The sequence below is a fragment of the Patella vulgata genome, chromosome 1, assembly GCF_932274485.2.
Source record: "Patella vulgata chromosome 1, xgPatVulg1.2, whole genome shotgun sequence".
NCBI classification, from domain to species: Eukaryota; Metazoa; Mollusca; class Gastropoda; family Patellidae; genus Patella; species Patella vulgata.
This window is the reverse complement of record NC_065879.2, coordinates 69,045,640-69,069,657: the sequence shown is the minus strand read 5'-3', so window position 1 is coordinate 69,069,657 and position 24,018 is coordinate 69,045,640. Positions and strand designations below refer to the sequence as shown.

The window sequence follows — 24,018 nt, the reverse complement described above, 5'->3', positions numbered from 1 at the left end:
TTCTTGTCAGTTCCGTTATCGCCGCCACCTGATAGGACCCAGATCAAAAGAAGCCGGGACTGGAGACTGAATAGATTGTCTCCAGCATCATCTGAGGGACGGCTTCCTTTAATCCACAGAGCACATAACTAGAGAGCAGATTAATAGTGGGGAAACGCGAGGTAAAATTGCAACAAAATTTACCGGAAACGGAAATAAAAATTCAATGTCCACGTCGCGCTCGTGGTGGAATTTTCTGCCTCGTTGCGGACCACAGAGCACATAACCAGCTTTGTTTCGGAAACAAAGATCTCAGTTTCTTAGAAACGTTGCTAGGAACCGCTTTCCTACCAGTGTCTACCCCACGCATGAATTCCTTTAATAAGAATTCCTTTATCTCGTCAGAAAATCTCTTGATGGTTTTAGTTTGTTTCAGAGCCCAACCGGCTTTTACTTTTCTATTTGATATCTCGGCATTTCTTGCCAGATAATATTTGATATCTTTCCTACAGTCTTTTACCCGCTTGTGATCTTTCTCTGCAGGATACGCATCATAAATGCCACATTTTGACTCAAAATATTGAGAAAAATCGCATTTCTCCTCCATGGCAGCCATCTTGGATTTGAGGTTGGACACCAAGCTAAAATCAACCGTGTCTGTTTTGCTAGAGCGGGTGGCGGTACGTTCGAAATATTTTTCATCCGAAATGCCGTGATATATAGGGCATTTAGAGCACTTTATAAGTGTTGAGGCCTCCTAGAATCCTTTCAATGAATATCAGTTTATTGTCAGAAATCCAGAAATCGGCAATCTTCTCATCAAAGATTCGCTATGTTGTAGACTAGCGCCCGTGGATTTTATTGTTGATATTGTTAGGACATATACTCGCCTCAAAATACATACCCCCGATTTCGACCCACCCCCTGCTGCAGACGAGATATAGCCCCTCAACGATTGGGTACATTTCACTATGCGAAAAGTGGCATCCACAAAACGCCCCCCAGCGGCTAAAGACTGTGATATTGGGTCGGTCTTCCATGTTGGGTTTTTAGGGGCCGACCCCCACTATCCATCCACAATCGGACATAATCACTAACCTGATGCTGTTAGTAGAATTTGATAACTAAAAAAATGACAAATTTTCACCGAAAATTCGCCAAAAATGGCTAAAAATCGACATAGGGCCATATCTAAGAGGGGGTTAATATTTGGGGTCGGCCATTTTGGCTTTTTGCATGTTGGGATGGGGTGACTTTATGACCTAAGTAAGAATGAATTTGGCCGACCCCCCACCTTATCACTTTTGCAGGGTTTTGCATGGTTTTCTCACGGATTGACTCTTAACATAATATATGGTGGCTGACAGTGGGCCATGTAAAATCTCGCCCTTTTCATATTGTAGCGGTGTATCCTCGACCCCTCGGAAGTTGGCCAAAAGTTGTCGTAGTATTAACATATAGCAAAAATAAGTCGATGTGTTGATATCACGACAAAATCAGGCGATGTTATAATATTATGTTCTGTCCTAAGATCACCCGATTATGCCATAAGCTTGTCGTATTATCGTGGACCTTAAACCGTACAGTAGTATGTTTACAGCTCATTAATTCCTGGATGAAATAAAACAGTCTTAAACTTTTAATGATGCTAAAAATTAAAATTAAGCTATTGGAACCTCTAATAATTTACGGAAAATAACAGAAAAGAATGCAACAATCGGTGATGTAATAATCGACTGCTGACGTGCTATGGAAACACACGTTAATGAATTGTGCCGTGACATTCGCCACCCCACCACAACAGATGCTTCTATAACATTATTTCAGGCACTAATACTCTCACGTATTGAGCATGCCAACAATCTGCTTTTCTCAAACACTAACACACAAATTACAAAGACTCCATAACATCGTTGCCGTGTCACAAGAACTTCAGGGTATAAGGTTCTGTCATTAGTGTATCAATATCAAAATAATCTCGCTCCCTTATATTTGTCTGAACTTTTGACAAACTATAAACCTAAACGTACCCCTAAGGTCGCATAACAAAAATCTTCTTAATGTTCCTAAACTAAAACTATTTGGTGATAAAAGTGTCAGTGCTGCTGCACCTCTCTTTTGGAATCAGTTGCCAGTAAACATTAGAAAATATCAAACTTTCACAATTTTTATGTCCCAACTAAAAACTAATTTGTTCAAACTCAATTACGCAGATTAGAAACCCATTGTTAGTCCCGAAATGCCCCCCCCCCCTTTCTCTCTCTCCCTCTCTCTCTCTTGTAGAAAGAGATCACGGTGATAAGTCGAGGATACGACACCACGGCAAAAATACCACGATGTTACGACGGAATAAAGTGTCGCTTTATCGACTTATCGTGCCGTATGCTCGGTCGAATACCGAAGCGATGTCTTGTTATGAAAAGAGGGAGATTCTACATGGCCACTATTAGCCACCATAATAATTTATTTCAATGTGTAACGGTCTTTAATATAATACTTATTATCCTATATTATTTCAGGTACCCCCAGTAAGTATAATTTGAGTTATAAATTGTATGTGAATATTCTTAAACCTTAAATGGCCAATCCCGATAATATTTTGGAGAATAAAACTGCTTAATTTTGTGTTAAAACCCCTTAAAATCCCGTACCTAAGGGCCCAGCAACTAATTCAATATTTGTGATATGTTTTCAAACAACTTACACCCGTCAGTCTTCATCTGGAAACAACTTACACCCGTCAGTCTTCATCTGGAAATGGAGACCGGTGTTCCAAGATGTATTATGCCGTGTCTGGATAAAACCAGACTTTTATTTTATAAAAACAATGTGTAGGTGAAATTTACCTTTCGTTATCCAGTACGGCACATGGGTCATTCACTGTATAGACCTCTAAAGTAACGGCGATAGATTATCAGTTCACCCAACGAAAAAATTAACCAGAAATCTTAAAAGGGTTACGTGTCCGGATAAGCATTTTTGACGTTCACGTCCAAACAACTGAATATTTTGAGCGGAAAATTTGAAACAAGGTAAATACACCATTCCTCTATATTTTGGCGCTTAAATTTCATACGAACTCGGACTTTTTATTTTTGAGACTGTTTAAATCGGGATAGTCCCTTTAAGTATATCTTATTTTGATATTTATAATATGTGTATTATAAAGAACATCGTTTAGTTTAATGTAATATTTTTGTCTTTGTTAAACATAATGTAGAGTAAATGCATACTATAATATATTTACACATACACTTATGTGATGACATACTTCTTTTTAGTGTAGCACTTTATGTGTTTTATTTTTCAGTAACTAGTGAGTATAACACTTTATATATTTTATTTGTCATTAATAAATGACATTGTCCTCGAGATCGCATATTTGACAACGATTGGAGCTACATGTACTTTGCCACTAATATTTAATGCTTTGCGTTTTGTGCGTTGTCTGCCTTGTGAGCTTGTTTTCATTTCAATTAAGTACTTGTTGATTCAAACCCGGTGCGGTTATGGTATACCTTAGAATCAATTCATTTGATTTGAGAGTTCTTTTATTATATATTAATTACAATGTCTGCATATGAAGTGCCCTTGCTTCTGTTCGCTTATGCGTGGTACCTACACTCTCTATTAAAGTTTTTTTTCTCAAACTCGATAAAGGGTCATAGATTCAATGTATAATATTACAATTTCTCTGTGGTATTAGATTCAGATGACCCGTTTTCACAATTCATTTTGAGCAATGACAATTTTTAAATATAATTAAATTATTTTCCAGTTATAGAAATCTAATAATAAGAAGAAGCTGTAGATTGTTTGATCTAGAGAAGGCAATCACCAAGGAAACTGGTGTTTACGATACTTGCATTACCTGTATTATACGGCCACATGGAGATCGTATTTTGTACCACCATGGAAGTAATGGTGGTCAGAAATATACATGTCTTAATAATTATCATGTTGAAAATGGGGATAGAATATTGTATATCCCTCATCATGTTCCGTATTATACTGGTTTTTAATAACGACCGAATTAACCTATATCCAAACTGATTAAAATGTATATTAACAATTTAATCCTGTTTTGTAATTCGTAAGTATAAGTAGTATCTTACTTATATGTTTGAAGATAAACTACGGCAGAATTTTCTGCCTGGAGCCAATGACCAAAGTTTAATTTCCAATTATGTAACGTCTTATTTCAGGGGTTCATATTGCTAGCACACTTTTGTTAGATTTTTGTATATTCATTATTTCACAATGCCCTTGACACAACATGAATAGCCAGTATTTTCCGGATCACCAGGATTTGCCAACTGCTCAAATAAATGATGCATGACTGAATACCATAAGATTCCCCCCTGTGATTAACTAAAAAGTCACAAAATTTTATGCAAAATTTTATATAACACCGACACACGAGCAGACGAATAAATCTGGACTGAGACTTGTGAGATTAATTGTTAATAATTTTGTATTTCGTTTCGTTTCTAATTTCTTTTATACCCTCCAAAATTTCAATATTTCTTGCTCATAGACCGAACACCGAACAATACGGCATGTGTTGAGATACGGTGAGGCAGATATGCAGTTGGGTCCGTCGACCTGCTACAAGCTTACACACATCCTTGTATGGGAACGATGGTTGCAGCCTGGGTCAGCACATAAACTTCTATCACCCTAGCGGCCCCTAATGGGGTTTATATTTTAAAGCTTGTCCCCACGAGTTATGTCATTGCATTAGAGTAAGAATGACCCTGAATAGTCCATCAGATGCTGTATCACAAAAGGCACGATAGCGTCTTAAATGATGGGATTGACTGCGATTTCCTCTTCGCATATCCGTTTCCACTTAATGCCTTCAAGTCTCTCAAGCACGACTGGCTGAAACATTTTTCTTCCACACACTCCCGGGGGGGGGGGGGGGGGCGTTCGTTGGGCCCGAAGCTCTATGAATGAACGAACGAACGAAAAGGTGGGGCTTGGGGTTCTATCTGAAAAGGTAAGACTTCTTTCCGTTAAGAAGATAGGCTTTCTTAATAATATTAATGATGATGAAAAAAGCATCTCCTGAAACCGTTACACGTGTTTTCTTTAAACAATATTTATTCGCAGAAACAGGATATGAGAACAGGCATAAGTCTATAGACCCCCGCTCCATAACAATACAAACATGTGAAAGAAGTAAAGTATGTACAAATTATCAGATGGCTATATACATGTACATACCACAATCAACAGTTTCATATTTCCTTCATTTATTCAGAATCTTTGGGAAATGTAGAGGAAGTTATGGTTTTTCAGGTCTTCTGTTCCGAATAATAAAATCGTTAAGTATAAAGATAAGTACAGAAGTTTAATTTTCGACAACACATAAAACTGCGAAGTGATTAATCGAACTGCTGGACGAGCCTATTCAATCTGTTATTCAATATTTGTATATATATGCTTAATAGTATGTTACTTTCAGTTTGCTTAACTCAAGATTTCCATGTTGATCAAATAAATGCTTTTGAGCATTGATCAACATTTTACTTTGAGGTTGTTTATCAGGTGATTATGATTTCTTGTATTCTTATTGGGTTATTTGGGTGGCACAATTTATTAAAACACATACACATATTCTCTCACTCTTCACTGGTTCGATGACTTGTTCGTTCCCGTACTCTACAGTACTGGTAAGACACATTAGATTATTACATTTTACTTCAAAGAATACATGATGTTTGGTATCTGACGTGTATTATTTAATGAAATCAAGTGTGTGTACAATGAATGATTATATTATGAATTTACCAAATAATTTGTGGACTTTATCCAAAGATGGAAGTCAGTTATTTGGGTTTACAGCGGAATTGTGTACCATTGAATTGTATCATTTCAGTTGTTATGGATGTTCTTGGTGTCACTGTTGATGCTGCTTTGGTACTGAATATTAACCTGTAACAGCTAGAATTGGCAGGTTTATATTTGATGTAGCTCTATCATATATATTTGTGATATTTTTCAAAACTTTTAAAACCATCTTGTGTTATCATTTCTCCCCAAGCTATTCCGAACACTTAAAGCAGCGAGTCTAAACTGTCCTTAGGCGCCACATTTAGCTGCGACAGTAAGTATTCAACCAAACGAAAATGTGAGAAAAGGCTACGGACGAGAATTACTTTTATAGGGCCAATGGAGGTATCAATGATAAAATGTGACGATAAATAATTAGTGGACCGAATCCTGTTTTCTTTCGTGGGAGATTATAAGTAGGTTAACAGAACGCTTGCCTTCAAACGTGACCAGCAAGCGAATCCGTACTCACAACAATATATTAATAATATGATTTCACCCGTGGTTACCTATTGTGAACTCATATTAGAATATTATGTTCATCGAAATTTCGTGATGTTCCAGTATTGCTTTACCTCGTCAATGGTTCAAGACGGCTAGCCTGACAAGAGACCGGGCCCCAAGTTCACAAAGCATTCTCAGACTTAAAGTAGCTAAGTCTCTAACTCAGTATCATCCAAAATCTTCAACATTGAAAACACGATTTATTTGTCAATTTAAATCAACATTGATGTTGTGATCTTACCGGAAAAAGATGGGCTTTTGATATCCAATATTTAACACAAAATAAACATTTTACAATTGGTACACGAATCGTGTATCATAATGCGCTTCAGCCCCAGTTGTATCAAGGACTCGAGGGACGAGGCTAGACACATTGCACTATATCAAACGGCGTATGTAGACTGGAATAACCAGACGCTAGAAATTTGCACTCGCGTGAGACTGCTGGCTTATTTCGCCGAACATAACAGATTTGAAATTGGAGTAAAAACGGAAACCATTGAATGTAAATCAGTTTATATACATTCATATTACAGTATTATATGCGTTGCTACCCACTTTTGTCAATTTCTAGGTCCCAAATGTTAGCGATTTAGCTCCTTTAAGTTAAGAATTTACTCAAAATTGCTTACCTTATTTAAACTAAAATATAGCCCTTTATAAAACTTTTATTGTTTTAATATATCAAATACACGAATTAGAAACTATGTGCAAAGTTTTGTGTTTCTGGATCAAAGACATTTCTCATCAACAGTGCTTGTAAGTTGAGTAAATTCTTAAGCCTGAGAATGCCTTGTGAATTCAGGGCCGGGTCTAATCGTTGTAACGGGGAAAACTGGGTCCCTTGTACACATTGGCGCGCACATAACATAACCATTGTCCCATCATAATTTCCCTGCATGATGTATGCTCTTCTTCATTGGCTCGGTTTATGCAGAAAAATATGACGTTAAACAACAATTTTTGAAATACTCCCAAACGGAACTATGGTCGTATTTTGACTTGCATTTATACACAGAAGTTTTATATCCTATTGATTTTCAATTATTATGGACCTTGATCGTGTTGAAACATCTTGTGGACGCTGTAGAAGCCTACGTGATCATCCAAATGGCTTACATTTATACACATTATATACGATCATGCGATGAAGTCTAATGATTTCCAATGATTTCTGTATTATTGGTCTAACTCACTTTGATAAGACTTGGGGACACCTTAGATATCACAGTTATCCGATTGTAAATTCATACACAGTGCGCCATTCTTGAGAACAGCTAAATTCATCATCATATTACAAGATTTGTATAATAGTGGTTGGCTTCGAGAAGTACTAGAAGCAAGTAAAATATTAATGAATTTTGACAATTACTTACTATTAAATCAGTTCTTAGTGTTTTCTAAACGCTTCCATTACCAACAACAGAATAAATATGCATGATAATCTTTGTGGACTTAGCTGACATGGGTTATGTTTCTTTGCCTGGTAACCTATTGTTCAAACTATATTCGAAGACATCAAATATATGGTTCTAATCCATTCTTTACACGCAAAACCTAAATAAAAAATTTCAATTGCATAACACATGAACATTCTCCAAGTATACGTATGGACATTGTTTTCGACTTGGCTGTCAACTAGTTTCGTGTCTGTTATCAGGGTAAGTATCGTAATCGAATTCATGTAAAGCGATATATGAGATATCGCTCATTAGAATATCACACAATGCATTGTTTATACATGCAAAAAATATCGACAGTAGGAACTGAATTTACACCAGCGTCGGCGCTTTTCTGAAGCACAGTGTGCGCGAAAACAACTAAGACCGGGTTGATCAATTCTTCGCCGATAGTATGTGGGTTTCCTTTCTTTGCTACCAATAATGATATTATGTAACTGGCCTCGACACCACGGTCCAGATTTGCCGGTTGTTTCCTAAACAAGAATTCGAAGCGTTTCGGCCCTTCTGTTTCACGTTCAACCCATTGAAGTACCGAACGTATGTATCGGCATAGTCACTGTATTTAATTTCATGTCAACTTCACAATAGTATAAATATGGCATTTACTTGACAATTATCACAATTTTCATCTGGCCCTAAATCGAGTTATTGCAAACATTTTGCTTGGATTTCTGTTTTCTGGATTTGTGTTCCTGGTTTTATAAGCTTTCCAAAAATGTATCGTTTGTTTTGTAGGGAGGACCTTGTAGCGGAATTTTGCCATAGACCCGCATACCGACGCCCGATAAAATCTACCATAAAAAGCCAACTGGAGTTCGTAGGAAATTTCCAGGTCAAATTCACGATAGGGAGGAGATTGATTCTAGCTCACACAGGCGTGATAATCGGCGCACCCAGAAGCCCCCCCCCCCCCCAACATTTTTGGGCTAGCTACGGGTATGATATCTGTTACCAGATGGCGATGAGATCAATTCCAGCTCGCACCAGGCGTGATATTCTTCAAAATCCAAACGAACTCTAATCCGTTTCCAATCTCTTCGTTTTTCTCATAAATTATTATAGGTACGCAAAAGTCGTATACCTTCCTTCAGATTTTTATAATGTTCATATCAAAATATCATAATACGCCAATATCGCAAATTCAGCCTCAAAATTGAAATTTCCCGTCATTTTCATAGTTCCTGTCCTCGGGTACAAACCCTATTTTTCCTCAAAAAAATGTTGGGGAAGGGGTGGGGGGAGAGCACCCTAGACCCGCATACCAACGCTCGAAAAAATCTACCATAAGAAAGTCAACTGGAGATCGTAGGAAATTTTCCAGAAGCCCCCCCCCCCCCCAACATTTTTGGGCTGGCTACGGGCCTGATATCTGTTATCTTACCACACGGCGAACAATACGATTTACCCAATAGGAATTAAATACTACCAAATATTACCTCATTTTTTTTAGATACTATCACAGTTCTTGAATTAAGTTGATTATATCGCAACTATTATTCATGATTATCATACACATTTTACATGCGTGAATCGTGAAATAAATTAATTAATCTTAAGATACGTGCTATATGTGGTTTGTGGCTAATTTAGGGATATCCAAATCCCCAGCTGAATGTTGTGACCCGAATTAATCCATGTTATTTCAATAGCATTATATAAAGGCGGTCTCAAAATTCAGTGTATGCGTATAGTCGAAACTAGATCAGGTAATAGTATGGCCGTATGATGTAGCTAGTTCGAAGGAATTATTAGTGAGCAGAAATTCGCCCGGGTATCTGTTATCACTCGTCACTTCAGTCTGTTATATAGAAGGATAACTCGTGTTTTCCTTTTGCGTTCGTCACTTCCTTTTGTTGAAACCTTCATTACACATTTATCGTAGCAATTACCCCTGTGTTAAAATTATATTTGAAACGTGTTTAACGAGTTCTTTCACATGAACGATAATGATTGACACCAACATGTCCTTTACTATCGTTTGCAACCGACAGTATCTCAACTATGCGTTCTTGCATGTAATTAGCATAATCTTTATCCACTTTTGGACATTCTACAAGATTTGTAGTTGATTTTCAAATTATTAGAAAGGTTCATTCGATCAAGCAGTTCAAATTTATAAAGATTGATTACAAGGTGACACCGAAGAACAAAATTTATATTTAAACCCACGTTATCGTCTGGTGTACTTTCCCTACTAATCAATGCTTGTGAATGCGCTACACGACGGTCTTTTTAAGTATGACAGAATGTAATATAATAATATATTAAATTGTACTGGACAGCTGGATGTTCAAATATTTTCCTTTGAAAACCACGTATATCTCTATCAATTACAAGTGGAGATTTAAGCATTGTAAGCAGTGAGGATTGGGATGGGAAAAAAGCGGTGTGCACTTGGGAGAACTATTAAAAGTTTTAATTTGAATATTAGGTAGAAACACCGATGATATTATGATACAAATGATCGCGGTAAATACAGAATCAACCATATGACCGAAGAAATGTGTTGGCGAACGTTAAAGGGGTCGTAATGGAAATTTTTAATGAATCAAGAAAACCATTGGAAACTTTTATCCTATACGAATCTCTTTGGTACATGCGACTTTCTGTTTCCTTATGTTTATTGTATTAAGCCACCAATTTTAACGCTATCTTAAGTTCCTTGATAACCATGTCTACATACTTACGTGCGTTACTACAAAGTCACAGGTTTCATTCGACATTGGAATTCCCTAAAGGGATTAGGTAACCCAGTTAGTAGCTTATAATCTTGAATCTTGCAAACCAGCCATTTATTTACAATTTCACGTTTAATTGGCATTCCTTAAAGGGACAATACCACTCTTGCTGGCTTGACAGCCCCAGAAAATAAAAAATAGCCTTATTCTAAGTACTAGATGTGTTAGTGTCCTACCTGTTGTGTAAATTATCCATTAAATCCTATTTTACTTGTCCAGAGGGTTCAAAAATATTTTTAAATCCAAGTCACATTTAGAAAGCTTTACGTCAGGCTTTTGAAATCATTTAGTTTAATTTTTTAAATTAGGTGGGTTAAGATCAAATTTTTATCATCAATTAATTGGAATATTGTAAAATAGTACAATTTGTTGACCAGAATAAAGATTGGGACATATTATTCAGTTACAACAAGAGTGGTATTGAGCCTTTAAACTAATTTTATCAGCACCTATTTCGTGAAATGCGGGACATTCCCTTTAACCCCATGCTTTTCCATACTCCGAACTATTTTGTTGACGGACGTTTAACTTTATTAGTGTAATCCAAGTAACACCGCACTAGTTCACTGAGTTAACCGCCATGCATAACATTATCTATTTATTACAACATGCGCTGGTACTTAAAGGTATCTTTTGCCTGGGCGGAACGTGCCGATCTGTAAAACAAATGATTTGAAAATTAACTATAGGGTGTTGTTCAAAGGTCTGATACATTCATTACTTCTGGTGTCAATTAGAGCAAAATAATAGTTTCCCCGTTACTGCCTTCATTGAATCCCAACACACTCCGGTCAAAATCATTTCGACGATATGGTATTCTAGAATTAGATTTTCAATCAAATTTAAAACATATCTCACTCTCAGACCACTATTCGCCGGCACATAATTAGTAGGGAAGTTAAAAATACCTTTGGGATATTATAAAAGTACGATTGTCAACCAAATCTCAGCTAGTTAATTAATGTTGGTTTCGCTTTGCTGTGTGCACTTGTATTTCACAAAAGCACTACCACTGAAATAAATTATAAATAAAATATTCGTATGTGTATTATAAATTCGTTCCAATATACCTTTTACTAGTTCTCTCTCAAGAATAAATTATATTTAAACGATTTTCTGTGTTTAATAAAGATAAAGTAATATTTTACATTATTTTATAATGACTGTGACAATGGCCCTTTAAATGCAGTCCACCAGCCGGGTTGGTTAATAACTATTCTCACACACCAATTTAGTTCACCGAATCACGGACAGTTTGAGAAACTGACAGTAAACTATAACAGATAGACAGTTGCTGTGTATCCCTTTTCGTAGTTTAATAATCCGATATATTGTAAAATCCCAGAATATACACATACATCCAAACTACTTGTGGTGTATTCTTAGCTAATGAATAGCAGTATTTTGAAGGTGAGATTATCTCTGTTTATTTAGCTTAAAGAACTTGCTTACATGGTTTGTCTAACGCATTGAAACGAATAAATCCTATTGATTTTCAACCCTTTCAATTATCATTTCAATAGTTATGCCCCATTGGATAAAGCTATTTCGACAATGATCCGTAAACCGAAAATACTCGAAATGATGTCCGATATTTTGTAAAAATACACAAAAAATGGATACTTTTGGGAAAATTCGATTTCTACGTCGGATATTGCCGGATCAAAATAATTAATGTACGCCGAAAATCAAGTATTTTCCACTTTGGGGTCTTTTTAAACGCCTTTATCTCGAATACTTAACGATTCTTTTTAAAACTTTCTATATCCCGGGTCCTTTCGGTAGTCATGTGTACAAAGAAGTCCAATTCGACTTTGAAATAACTGGAATAGGACAGAAAATCGAAAAGGTCCAAAAATCGTTAAATTTTGGAAAATGCTCTGTCAGATGTTCAAACCAGCGGCTGCCAGGCACGATACGCCCACATTTTCGACAGATGGAAAGAAAGTGATTTTTCCTGCAATCAAGGGCCATACATCAGGAAATTACAATTCGATATGCGCGAATATTGAAAGGAACCGAGATCTTTGGGTTATAATCTTACATCAAAATCGGACCTCTATAGGGTCCGCAACCTTGATATACCATATTTTTATGCTATTTGAGAACGAAGGGCGGCCATTTTGTCTGTCAGTTTTGGGCTGATTTTCACGAAATTCGAACTCAGTCGGCCTTAGGGTGTAACGGTGATATAATAATACAGTTTTTAAAATCGTATAAAAATTATGACCTCTATAGGGTCCACAAGCTAAAAACGCGATTTTTTTTACAATCAGGGGCCATAATTCAGGAAGTTACGTTCCAATATGTGCGAATATCGAAAGGAACCGAGATCTTTGGATTATAAGCATACATTCCAAGTTTAAACCAAATCGGATAAAAATTGTGACCTCTACGGTGTTCACAAGCTAAAAACGTGATTTTTCGTACAATCAGGGGCCGTAATCCTTGAAGTTACAATCCGACACATGCCAATATCGAAAGAACCGAGATCTTAGAGTGATCAACCTATATTTCAAGTTTCATTGAAATCGGATAAAAATTGTGACCTGTAGACTGTTCACAAACAATTGTGAACGTCCGGACGGACGGACAGGGGCGACGACAATATACGTCCACATGAAAATGTGGGCGTATGAAAAGGTTTTTATATCCAGATAGCTTATGTAATGGCGATTCTAATGATGTAAAATATGTATTGAGTTATTGAAGTTTAATTTTCAATATTTTGACATTTTTGCCCTTTTGAACATCGGATTTTCATGGTTATTTCATCTAGTATTGTCCTTTTTGGAGCCTATTCAGACGCTTTTATCTCGAAAATTCTTCTTATTTCATTTCTTAATCTTCTGTCACTCAGAGTCATATCGGTGGTCTAGGGCGTGAATTCAAATTTGAACGCCTCAATATGATATAAAGCGTCCAAAAAGGGCTTAAATCTTTGAAAAAAGTCGAAAAATCGTTAAATTACTGAAAATTTTCTTTCTGTTTTAAACTACTCAATGGATGGCTCTGAAACTTCTGGTACAGGACGTTATTTATCCAGACCACTTATTAAATCTATCCCGGTTATGATATGTAAACCGAAAGTAGTCGAAAAAATATCCGATATTTTGAAAAAAAAAACCAACAAAAAAACACGCACGCACGCTGTATCATACGGTCTGCCATTGAGTCAACCGGTGGGGTTTCAATAATCTGCTTGTACGTGAAAAGGAGTAGGGTTGCCTGTCCAACCTCGTGGGTTTTCTCCGGGTCCTCCCACTGCTAAAAACCCCTACGCGCAAGCGAATTATTGAAATAAAATTGAACCATGTGTTAGTCCCGAAATGACCTAGTTTGGGTCGAGTGAACGTTAAACTCCATCTCTCTCTCTCTCGTTACGTGGCTTAGGGGATAAAGCTATTTTGAACGCTCTGCGACAATGCGAAATGTCCGAAATCACCGAAGCTAAAATCAATATTTTTTCAACTGAGTATTATTTGCAGAGTGACTTTCTACAAGACACTTTTTAAGCCCTCTGGTCCATAAAAGTGTCAATTATTGATGTGGCGATCCAGGGCAAGTGGGGTCAATCTTGTTTGGTCTGAGCTTGGGCCGGCACATGTTGATCTTCGCTGTCAGTACCTATACTAAAGGCGAAAAATGGTACCCTGGAAAACATTCAGCAGCCTGGCTACATCTGTCTGCTAGACGCCTGCATGTAACCAACCGACAGCATAGTTGCGCTGATCTTCGTTCAGATGAGGCATCACTTGACTCGTTGAGTGTTTATATGTGCAACACATTCTGGGATTTTAAAGGCCTCAGATTTGGGTTTCATGCGAAAAACTTGCGAAATTGTTAAACTCATTTGTCTTGGTGCAATCAAGCGAAAACAAATTTCGGCAAAATGTATGGCCAGTCACAATTAGTGATCCTACATTTAAAACCAATAATGAATTAATAAAAGTTTTGGAAACAACGATCTCGTTCAAATAAAAATTGATGAAAAATGGGCTGTGCGGTTTCTTTTGTTATATCTGTGGACATCAAATAATAATATTCATTAATTGTGATTTAATATTTCATTCATAAACACCAGTACATCGGACGCCATTTACATAAATGTTATCATTTGATGGCTACAGAGATAACAACATAACGCAAATTTCAAACGCATAATTCTCAATACTTAAATATATCAGATTCGTCGGTTCGCCAGAAACGCGACGAAAATGTGAATGCCAACAAAGTAGGAATACAATTTGAAAAGTTTAGGTAAATAACCTGGTGCCATACCATATGGACCCCATTTCCTAAATTTTCACTGTTAAACTAGATTTAAGATGTGGTGAAACCTTTTTGTAGCACTTGTTATTATTCTGCTGAATCGTTTCCCGAAAGGATACATGAAAACAATGAAAAGGCTGCCAAAATTTATGACAAATTGAGAAAGGGGTGTCTGTTAATATTCATTGTACGCCATGAAACCCTCTAACATACAGAAAGAAGAATGAAATGAAATGGGGTTGTCGTCCTACTGTTCTACACCGACTGAGTGGACAAGAACTAGAATTACAGCGTTCCTAAGAATAATTCTATTATTCATCACGCTCAAATAATATATCCTTGCAGCCCCTTTCCCGAAGACAAATGGAAACAAAATCCCTGCACACATCAATCTAATTTCAAATAACAATTTAATACCAATTTAATTGAATATATTTCAGAAAAAGAAAAAATCAATATTTTCGAAATGCATTTGGATGAATTGATAGAAGAGATAGGGTCATTTGGGAAATTCCAGATATTAATGATGTTCATGGTGATGTCACCAAAGTTAGCTATTGGATATAATATGATGTTAATGTCATATGGTGCCTACGTCACTGATTGGTGGTGTGTAGATGACGTCAATTCTAATTTTAGCAGGAATAATATGACGTATAAATATTGTTCTGCTGGTAATTCAACATGTTCAAGAGTTTATGATGGCTATACAAGGACTGTGGCGACCGAGGTCAGTTCCTTATTAATTGTTTACAGACGTATTTTGTAACGACGTCATTCTAGCTAGGATTCCCTCGGCGAAGTCCTAATATGCACAACATAGTATTTAGTTCGCTACCACGGTTAGAATTTGGGTTGTGGAGATTGAAATGTCTACTCGAACGTCCGGAGGGGCTTTTGCAAGACACCGTTCACACGTATTGCCTTGAAAGCTGACAATAAAAGTGTAGATGTGATTCACGTTAAAGAGTACTTGGAGGGACACATTCAGTGAAAAACCACTACATACTCTCACATGGTATATAACGTGGTGGTTTCAAATTAATCTGGATAAAATGTCAACCAGAAACTAACACTGCTATCACCCTGGTTGACTGCTGAAATACGTGCAATGTCTTGATCTGTGTTTCACCTGCTCTTTGAACTTCACTGTAAATTGCACTTGACACCACATTGCGGGTCACAGTTCCGTTAGTCTTTGTCACGTTATGAATAATAAATAAAAATTCGCATTTATCTACATTTTCTACAGTTCTATAATGCATTACGAATATGCGACACTATTGCTTTCTATCATCAAGTTCAGATGACAAGACTAGTTTAACATCTTGTAATACTTTTATTCTTCTTCTAATATATTATGTACAAAACTCAAGACTCCGTAATTAGCTTGTGTTGGGTGAGCCATGTCCTAGCTCGGCTAGGCACGAGTGTGCCAACTCCCAACTAACTTACATTACATGGCCGTTGTCCGGTCTTAACTCCAGACATGCGTGGCCTGTCCTCGCCGGACTTCTCCCTCGATTCGTTTGTCCTCTGGGCTTATAAACCCTTCCAGACAAAGGAGTCTTATTAGACATCTGGCTGATGTATTACGTATAGAGCGGTAGCCCAGGGGGTTAACCTAGCTGAAAAGTGTACCAATTTTCTCCTATATGGTATCAATGTACGTATATCTGGTATCATCAGAATGTAAGTCTGCCGGGTTTCTGGTGGTGGGTGTGGTATTCCACAAATAGTCTAGATTAGCTCAAAAGTGTACCACATGAAAATCGCACAGCAATGTACCCTACATCTTTAGGTATTACAAAAACACTCTGACGGACATTTCTAGTGGTGGGGTACCCCTGACAGAGCTATGTAATTGCCAGACATTTGTAGTGATGGAGTATCCCTGACAAGAGTTATCTAATTTCAAGACCAAAGCTAGGCTAGATTAGCTCAAATCTGTACCACCTAAAACAGCTTTGGAGTTGTTCAGTACCAAGAGAGGAATCATGAATGACCACTGCCAGACAGTTTGTGCGGTGGGTTACCCCTAATAGACACGCCCAAAATGCCCCACCCTCCAACTAGGATAGATTAGCCGGCACTGTTCCCGTGGTCCAAAAATTTAAAAATTGTGCCAGGATGCGTAGATTACTAATACCTAGCACATATTGAAGAGGCGATAAACTAAGTTGAAAAATAACGATTGAACTATTCACTTGCGACATTTAGTTTACATTATTTTAAGATTGTAAGGTGTGCATTTACTTTTTTTTTACTAATTGGAGTATCTAGTTTGCTTTAATACTTACTTAACGTACTTAATATTTTCATTTTACTAACTTAAATTAAACTTCAGTTCCATGAACAGTGAATGGGACAATAATTGGCAATCCATTCACGAACTTTTCTACTACAATCTAAAACGTTTTAATTTTGTTTATACTTTCATTTCCCTTTAAAGTTGCAATTTCATATTTTTAAGTTATATTTTTAAAATGTATTAAAATAAAGCCTTAAAATAGATGGTATCTATAAACAGTCCTACCTTGTTAAAGAATAATCCTATTAATCCTATAATTCACTATTTCCAGTTGAGAAATTGGCAAAAATATCATTTTCATCTTCAAATTCAAACGTTTGAAGATAGCTACTCCATGGTGGAGAATAGAAAACAACGGGGGTAATTGGGAGGTAATTGTGTTATTATTTCCGGTGTAAATGAGTTTTAAGTGTGACAATGACACATATGATCGTATAATAGTGAGTTAACAACCTATTGAGCAAAAGACATAGAAATAATTATGTTTTGACTTTCGTAGAAAATATGAAATTGCAACTTTAATCCCCGTTCATATTCTGTGTTTCAGTGGGATTTGGTATGTGACAATGACACCTATGATCGTATAATAGTGAGTTAACAACCTATTGAGCAAAAGACATAGAAATAATTATGTTTTGACTTTCTTAGAAAATATGAAATTGCAACTTTAATCCCCTTTCATATTCTGTGTTTCAGTGGGATTTGGTATGTGAACGAAAGTGGATAACACCTATCATTACCTCTATACAGATGGCTGGGGTGTTAGTTGGTGCTATAATTGCTGGTCAATCTGCCGATACATTTGGTCGTAAAAAGACATTCTATTTTACGTTACTACTCCATTCCATATTTACAATAGCTATAATATTTGTCTCGTCATGGCAGGCGTTTACTGTCATGCGCTGTCTGATTGGAATAACTATCGGGTCTTATTTGGTGGTCAGCATGTTTCCAGTCGAATTTCTTGGATACAAATGGAGGCCTGCCTTGATAGTAATTCCATTCTGGGCGACTGGTGTGTGTATTTTAGCTCTAGTCACATGGTTATTGCACGACTGGGTATATGTTCATATAATTGCTGGAGTTTGGACGATGATATTTTTACTTGGTTGGTTGTAAGTACAAGTATATCGATTATTATTATTATTGCTTTTGGGCTTTGTGATCAGAGAAATGGGAAAAATCCATATCACTTGATAACCTAAATGCGACGCATAAAGAGAGATAGGCGTGAATTGTCTTATGAAATCCCAAAACCAATCGGGTGCCTCATTTCTTAAACCCACTGACCATTTTGTGCATTTTTTGGGAAAAGATATATTCTAATTCAGGCTAAAACGTATGCAATTTGATAATTTAACTTTTAATTAGGAAATCAAAATATCAGTGGTAGATGATCTTCCGGCCTCTATTCATTCGCATTAAAAAGAAAGCCCATCGAAAAAAATCAGTGACCTGTTTAAAAGGGTTGGAGACGAAATAAAATGAAATGGAATGTTCTGACTGGGCTAATGAAGACGGGCTTACACTGTACAGTGTTGTATGGGACTACGGCCTACTCTTATATCGAATTCCAACTGCCAATGGATCTTTCGCGAGCATGCCAAAGTGTACACGAGACCTCGGTTTTTCGTCCCATCCCAACGACTAGACATGTCTTCGTCAGGCCCTCCGTCCTGCACCACAGACAAGAGGATACCACGCGGGGAAATCCCGATGAACTATATCGGACAACACCGGAAGCGAAACCGCGACCTCCAAGCTACAAGCGAGGCAGCGTCTTACTCACTTAGTCACGGACGGTTCCCCGGTTGCGGACGAAACGCCTTAAAACAAAACCGGAATAACAGGACGTGGTCTTAAATACATCACCCTGAGTAAAATTCTTCACACAGAGAACTATCTACTTTGAAAATAGATAACCTGGATGGCTGCCATATTGAACATATAGCGTACTGATCAATGTGGTTTTAATCCGTTTCATACACAAAAAGGCTAAATAAACGTTTTCAATTTTATTACATACTAAAATGGAAGCGGGATACATACGTCTCAAACTTCTGGAAGTATACGTAGTGTTTTCGACTGAAATCGTAGAAATGGGAATTAAAATGTCGGTCAACTAACTTTGTGTCTCTTCTCGAACGGATCTAATTGTAGATAGATAAGTTCCGTATGTGAGTTTAAATTTTAGAGTTTGGTTATGTCATTGGACATTGAGTTTGTTTTAACAAACTTCTTTAAATGTTTATTTTAGTATTGTACCAGAAAGTTTAAGGTGGTTGGCAGTTACTGGGCGGGTTGAACAGGCCGAACATATTATAGAACGAGTAGCCATGATGAACGGCAGAACCAAGCCAGCTAAAACTAGAGAAATGATTTTGAAACTAAGCGAGGAAGAGGAAGAGCGGACGAAACGAGGACAAAAATATTCTTATATTAATTTGTACAAAGGATGGAAACTTGCTAGACATACGATAACACTACAGATCGTTTGGTACGTCCCAAAATTTAGACCATAAAATATATTCTTGCAAAATTGTGGATTTTATGATCATGCGCATTGAGGAATACCTTTAAAGTCCTGCATTATGATTTTAGATAATTAGACAACAAGGTAAAGCTCCAACTGACCAGAATGAAGGTTAAATATAGAATGTAAAGCATACGGCATTATATACAATCAAACATCTTTTAAATCGATCTAAAGTTTTGACCGTTCAATTCTATTGATTTAACACTGGTATCATGGCCCAATAATATTATTAATCATTCACATAATATATATGAATGTGTAATTATTTATGGCGGTTATTGTTATTTGGATTATTACACAAACAGTTCGTAGTTTTGACTTGGGATATATATTATGCGGATGGTCCAACTTATTCGGTCCTTAAATACAGACCCAGTATTGTCAGTGTAGCTTCTATTACCATGGTCTATCACAGGTACTTGCCAACGGACATTCAGAGAACTTCTCTTTCAATTTCAGGTGGTCTTTATCGGCTTCTTATTATGGCATTGCTTTTGGTGTGGATAAATTTTCTGGGAATTTTTATTTGAATCTGTTTCTGATGAATGTGCTAGAATTTCCATTCGTTGTACCTGTTTTATGTGCTTTAAATAGGTGAGTGGCTTGCAATTACTGTCTACCAAGCTGCCCCACCACCTTTCAAGTCATTTTGTATTGTAGTATTGTATTGTAGTCGTAGTCGTCACCTAGAAATGGGTGACAGCTAGACTTGGACAAATACGGTATTATTTGCAGATTAAACTCGGACTAATAAGGTACCTTGCAGATTAAACTAGGTCAATGGCGTCATAGTCTAGTAATCCAAATATGGTCTCTTATGCTAGAAAACTGGAAATCCTTCATTCTCCCCTCAGGTTCCTATAAGGCCACAGGCCAAAAGATCATCATGCGGCGTTCTTAGAGATAGGCGTACCATTTGCCGAAGAGGTTGAGGCAATCATGTAGGTCCGTAGAAGTCAATTGGAATTCGAAAACATATAGCCTTGTTAATGAAACGTCGTATCTAAGGCTAAGATACTTGGTCTCAAAAATGTCCCAATTAATTTTATATCAGAATAATTTGGTTGTAGATTAGGTCGACGAAGCGTAGCAGCAGCAATGTTCGCAGGAGGTTCATTGAGTTGCGTGGGAGTGATCATTGTCCAAAATACAGGTAAAATGGTCTTAAAAAAAATGTTTTGCTTGATTGGTCAATATTTGCAATCGTGTTCTTGTTCAATCGAATAATGTTTCAGGTACAAATAAAACTTTAAACAGTCGGTGTTAGTTCAAAAATTATAAATCCCACTAAGCAAAATTTAAAATCCAACCTAGTTCTAAAATGTTTTTTTCTTCTATGAACTTATGTGTTGGGCCACATTATTAAGATTTAAATGGACGTTGTCAAATTAGGTGAGTTATTTTGGTATTGAAAATGAGAATACGCAAATTACCCAAAGTCTACAGCCTACAATTATTTATATTGATGATCACCTGGTTTACAGGGCTGGAGCACTGTCAGCAAATCAGTTTTTGTCTCTCTGCACGTCAGCGAACCGAGTTAATGGATCTTACCGGGAATCTGTTTAACGCATTCTAAAGTATATGACATTGTCCTGTGAGTTTCAAAAATTATTCATGGATATTAGGTTTACAATTCTAGAGTTCGTTACAGTGGTTCGTTTGCCTCAGCCAACACGTTCTCCGATTATAAAACCCGTCTATTTTGTATAATATCCTTCAGCATCTATTGATCACCAATCATTATAGAAAAATAGTCGTCTATATTTTATAATATCCTTTAGTGATAATGATCACAAAGGGTTATAAAATGTCGTCTATTTTGAATAATATCCTTCGGCATCTAACGTTCTTATAGGAGTATTAATCTTTTATAATATCCTAAAGGGTCGTCTGTTATGTTTCAGTATCTGGTGATCACAAAGGAACTGTGATTACAGTTTTAGCATTGATGATAAAAATTTTTGCAGGCGAAGCGTGGGCCTCGATAATTGCCATAACAAATGAAAGTTATCCTACAGTTATAAGGTAGTATCTTCAAGAGCATTCCAACACAATTTATACGAGAAATTATGACCGTTAATTGTTGATCGAAAATACAAACTGAAAAGTGAAATAAGAATAAATGCTAGTGTGTTTTTTTGTTGTTATGTTTCTCTACTGACCTGCGTTTGGTCTGGTATTAGGTCTAACGCATGTGCTATTGACCATAAAGCTTATTATTTAATCAAGGCATGGTTCGATCATTGGGTTCTAAGACATTTAATGTATAGCCCCGTCTGTGCTGGTGGACATCATTTTGAAGAGTGTTGCCATTACATAATTATGGTCCCAACTGTCAGGTGTCCGTAGACGAACTTTTGGTTTACTTGAGCAGCAATTTCAAGATATTAGTATTTTATTGAATGGTTGGACTCGCTAATACCACTTCAAATTTGAGTAGCTCTCATTGTGTGTGTGTGTGGTGGTGGTGAAGTGGGGCTGTATATATGTATAAATGTTAAGTTTATATTTTAGTCTCAAATAATATTTATATTTTGCATGTATATAATATGCTCTTGTTGTATTTATGTACTGTGTAAGGATGTTCAGGAATCAGGTTCGGAATAATCATTTGGTTGACAATGGCATTTAGATTGTCGCAGAATACTTCATTTGGTAGATCACGACTTTATCTCAATCCAGCATTTTCTCTCCTGTTACAACCGTATTTTTGCTTTTAGAAATTTAGGTTATGGAGCTGCGAGTACTGCAGCCCGTGTTGGGGGAATTGTTGCACCGTTTGTGTTTGCTTCGGTAAGTTTAGGGGCAGCATCTTCAATAGAAGGTTTGATCTCGCGTTAACCCCGTACATCTTATCAAGGCCTCCACGTATAGCCTACATATTTCGGCACTAATTTCGATGGGCTACTCACTCAGCTTAAGAGCCTATCAGATTCCTCGACCATCGTAAATACCAAGTTTCACGCCTTCCAGGTAAAATGACCTGTGATAATCGAGTTGCAATTTTAGTTCAGTGTCAAGATTTCCTTGGAGGTCGCTATATTTGATTTGAGTGTGTTAGTGTCACAACTTCTGATTGGAAACCACTGTTCACGTGTTTTCTGTAAAATGAATTGCAAAGTAATCTAGCAACGTCCAGATGTTGTAAAACTCACAGTCGTTGCTTTAGGAACATGTTGGAGTACCTGATATAGTCATTGATAAATGACGGTTGTTTTCGATTAGAAACGATTAATAAAAGAAATGAAATGAAATAGGGTTTAATGTCCTACAGTTCTGCTCCGAACTGGGCTAATGAAGACGGGTACACGCCATAGAGTGTGCTATGAGGAAAATTTTGCCCGAACAGCGGCACTACGACCTATTCTTATATCGAATTCCAACTGTCAAGGGATCTTTTACATGCACGCCAATGTGTACACGGGACCTCGGCTTTTCGTGCCATCCGAACGACTAGACAGCTGTCCTTGTCAGGCCCTCCGCCCTGCATCACTGACCAGGGGGGACCACGCCGGAAAATCTGGATGAACTTTCTCGGCCAATGCAGGGATCGAACACCCGACCTCCAGGGTCTTACCCACTTATTCACGTGATCTCCCGATTAATAAAAGAACTATGTATTTGGTCCGTAATATATCAGACTTATAAGACTGAACAGTTGGAATTCGATATAAGAGTAGGCGATAGTGCCGCTGCCCGGGCAAAATTTCCCTCGTAGCACACTGTATGGCTTATGCCCGTCTTCATTAGCCCAGTATAGGAGCAGAACAGTAGGACGTTAAACCCCATTTCATTTCATTTCATTTCATTTCTGTATATTGTAATTATCACACTGGCATTATATGGTGTTTATATACTATAAGTATATATTTCAGAATGATAAGAGATTATAAGGTGCTTTATATACCATTTTTTTATACATTTCAGACTGATAACGAGATGATACCGTTTATTATAGTTATTATTCTCCTGGCAATAAGTGGTGTCCTGACCAGGTTTTATCTACCAGAAACCTTGGGATTAGCGCTAGAAGACATTCTGCCTGGTTATGACGACAAAGGGGAGAAACTCCTAGATGAAATCCCCAATGATCCCAAGGTTTCAGATACATTCAAACTGAACGAATCATCAATCGATATGCAGTGATTTATACCTATGGAAGTATTGGTATATAATTAATTATAAACGGGCGAACTTTTGTATGCTTTTGTATAAATATAAAATTTAAATAAATATAATTATATGGGATTTTTCCTATACTTAAATATAATATTTAGGTGGAGTTTATTTTACGATAATTTAAAGGAAGAAAACTTTCTTATATTCATCTTTGTTTTCAATTTCTTTTAATTTTATGTATTTTGTATGCATTCC

At 36.9% G+C, this 24,018-nt stretch overlaps 1 protein-coding gene across 2 annotated transcripts; it reads left to right on the top strand.

The window, feature by feature from the left end:
- The first annotated feature begins 11,840 nt into the window (after positions 1-11,840).
- LOC126822470 (solute carrier family 22 member 4) lies at positions 11,841-23,829 on the top strand. Of its 2 annotated transcripts, XM_050551394.2 has the most exons (9): positions 11,841-11,932; positions 15,235-15,524; positions 17,802-18,220; positions 19,363-19,602; positions 20,101-20,235; positions 20,712-20,794; positions 21,549-21,669; positions 22,365-22,437; positions 23,572-23,829. In XM_050551394.2, the coding sequence occupies exons 2-9, from the start codon at positions 15,261-15,263 to the stop codon at positions 23,788-23,790; spliced, it is 1,554 nt and encodes a 517-aa protein (XP_050407351.1). In that variant the 5' UTR covers positions 11,841-11,932; positions 15,235-15,260; the 3' UTR covers positions 23,791-23,829. The 2 variants fall into 2 exon arrangements, with proteins under 2 accessions (XP_050407351.1, XP_050407360.1); XM_050551403.2 differs by lacking the exon at positions 22,365-22,437 and having other exon boundaries at positions 23,572-23,722.
- Positions 23,830-24,018: the final 189 nt, after the last annotated feature.

Bases quoted from the DNA above. Each gene is read 5' to 3' on its own strand.
- LOC126822470 (XM_050551394.2), top strand. From the start codon at position 15,261: ATGCATTTGGATGAATTGATAGAAGAGATAGGGTCATTTGGGAAATTC. The intron at 20,795-21,548 runs GTAAAATGGTCT...GTTATGTTTCAG, and splicing joins GATCATTGTCCAAAATACAG to TATCTGGTGATCACAAAGGA. The intron at 21,670-22,364 runs GTAGTATCTTCA...TTTTGCTTTTAG, and splicing joins AGTTATCCTACAGTTATAAG to AAATTTAGGTTATGGAGCTG.